The 1334-nt window shown below is 47.5% G+C and overlaps 1 protein-coding gene across 1 annotated transcript in view; it reads left to right on the top strand.

Annotated features, from left to right (window-relative positions):
• LOC103398938 (G protein-coupled receptor kinase 5-like) overlaps positions 1-591 on the top strand; it is a 19270-nt gene extending 18679 nt beyond the window's left edge. The window contains exons 10-11 of the mRNA XM_025053900.1: positions 7-117; positions 197-591. Of these exons, the coding sequence (XP_024909668.1) occupies positions 7-117; positions 197-433 (348 nt within the window). The 3' untranslated portion in view covers positions 434-591. The remainder of the gene's footprint in view (positions 1-6; positions 118-196) is intronic.
• The last annotated feature ends 743 nt before the right edge of the window (positions 592-1334 follow it).

Below are 1334 nucleotides of genomic sequence, written 5' to 3'. Positions count from 1 at the left end.
CCCTGCCGGGCCCGCAAGGAACGGGTGAAGAGGGAGGAAGTGGAGCGGAGGGTGCAGGAGGAGGAGGAGGAGTACAACGACAAGTTCACCGAGGACACCAAGGCTATCTGTAGAATGGTGAGGCACCGCCAAAAATATAAATAAAAAGTTCTGACTTAGAAGATGTCATGAATCATGTGCTCTTCTGCTGCTCCAGCTGCTGACCAAAGACCCCAAGCAGAGGCTAGGGTGCCAGGCGGACAAGGCGGCCAGCGTCAAGGCTCACTCCTTCTTCAAAAATATCAACTTCAAGAGGATGGAGGCCGGGATGGTGGAGCCGCCCTTCGTGCCCGACGTGAGTAGTTCCCCAGTCTGGGTCCGTGCCCCACGAGTTTGGACTAGAACCGGAAATGAGAACGTACAGAATAAGGAAGGTCTGGTACCGTTTCAATAAGAATGGTTTGGTACTGATCCAATAAGAACGGTTCGGTACCGGTCCAATTAAAACTGTCTGGTACTGGTCCAGTAAAAATTGTCTGGTACCAGTCCAATAAGAACAGCCCGGTACTGGTCCAATTAGAATGGTTTGGTACTGATCCAATAAGAACGGTTCGGTACCGGTCCAATTAAAACTGTCTGGTACTGGTCCAGTAAAAATTGTCTGGTACCAGTCCAATAAGAACGAAGAAAGAAAGGTCTGGTACCGGTCCAATTAGAACTGTCCGGTACCGGTCCAGTAAGAATGGTCCGGGTACCGGTCCAGTAGAAATTGTCCGGTACCAGTCCAATAAGAACGAAGAAAGAAAGGTCTGGTACCGTTTCAATATGAATGGTCCGGTACTGGTCCAATTAGAACGGTCCGGTACTGGTTCAGCAAAAGTTTTCGCCACGTAAATATTTACAGTATGTTTTTTCACTCCTTTCACTTTTCAAGTACTGTTGGATGATTGGATGGATAGTACCGATAGTAACGATATCGATACCGATATGTGAAAATTCTCATCGGTTGAAATAAAAATTGAATCTTGCATCAAGTCTTAAGTATTAGTTATCGCAAAAAGTCACTGGTCAGACCATGACAGTACACCCTCCACTACAGTAGGTGGCGGTATACGCCTAAAAAGAAGGGGTCCTGACCCTTTATTAAACCCAGACATCAGGTCCCTACGTAGGCTAGGAGACGTTCAGATGTCGAAACAGAACGTGGGAAGAACTTGTTCCGCGGACACCGACAGAGTTCCTGGAACTGGAACAACTAAGATGTCGGGAAATTCACGAACTCTTATCAACGTCCATGGGTATAGTTTATCTTATTTAAATAGACTTGTCTTCTCTCCCCCCCCCCCCCCCCCCAA

The sequence above is a fragment of the Cynoglossus semilaevis genome, unplaced genomic scaffold (genome assembly GCF_000523025.1).
Source record: "Cynoglossus semilaevis isolate Cse_v1.0 unplaced genomic scaffold, Cse_v1.0 scaffold2800, whole genome shotgun sequence".
NCBI lineage: Eukaryota > Metazoa > Chordata > Actinopteri > Pleuronectiformes > Cynoglossidae > Cynoglossus > Cynoglossus semilaevis.
Note: the sequence above shows the minus strand (reverse complement) of the source record. Positions and strands in the feature narration are given on the sequence as shown.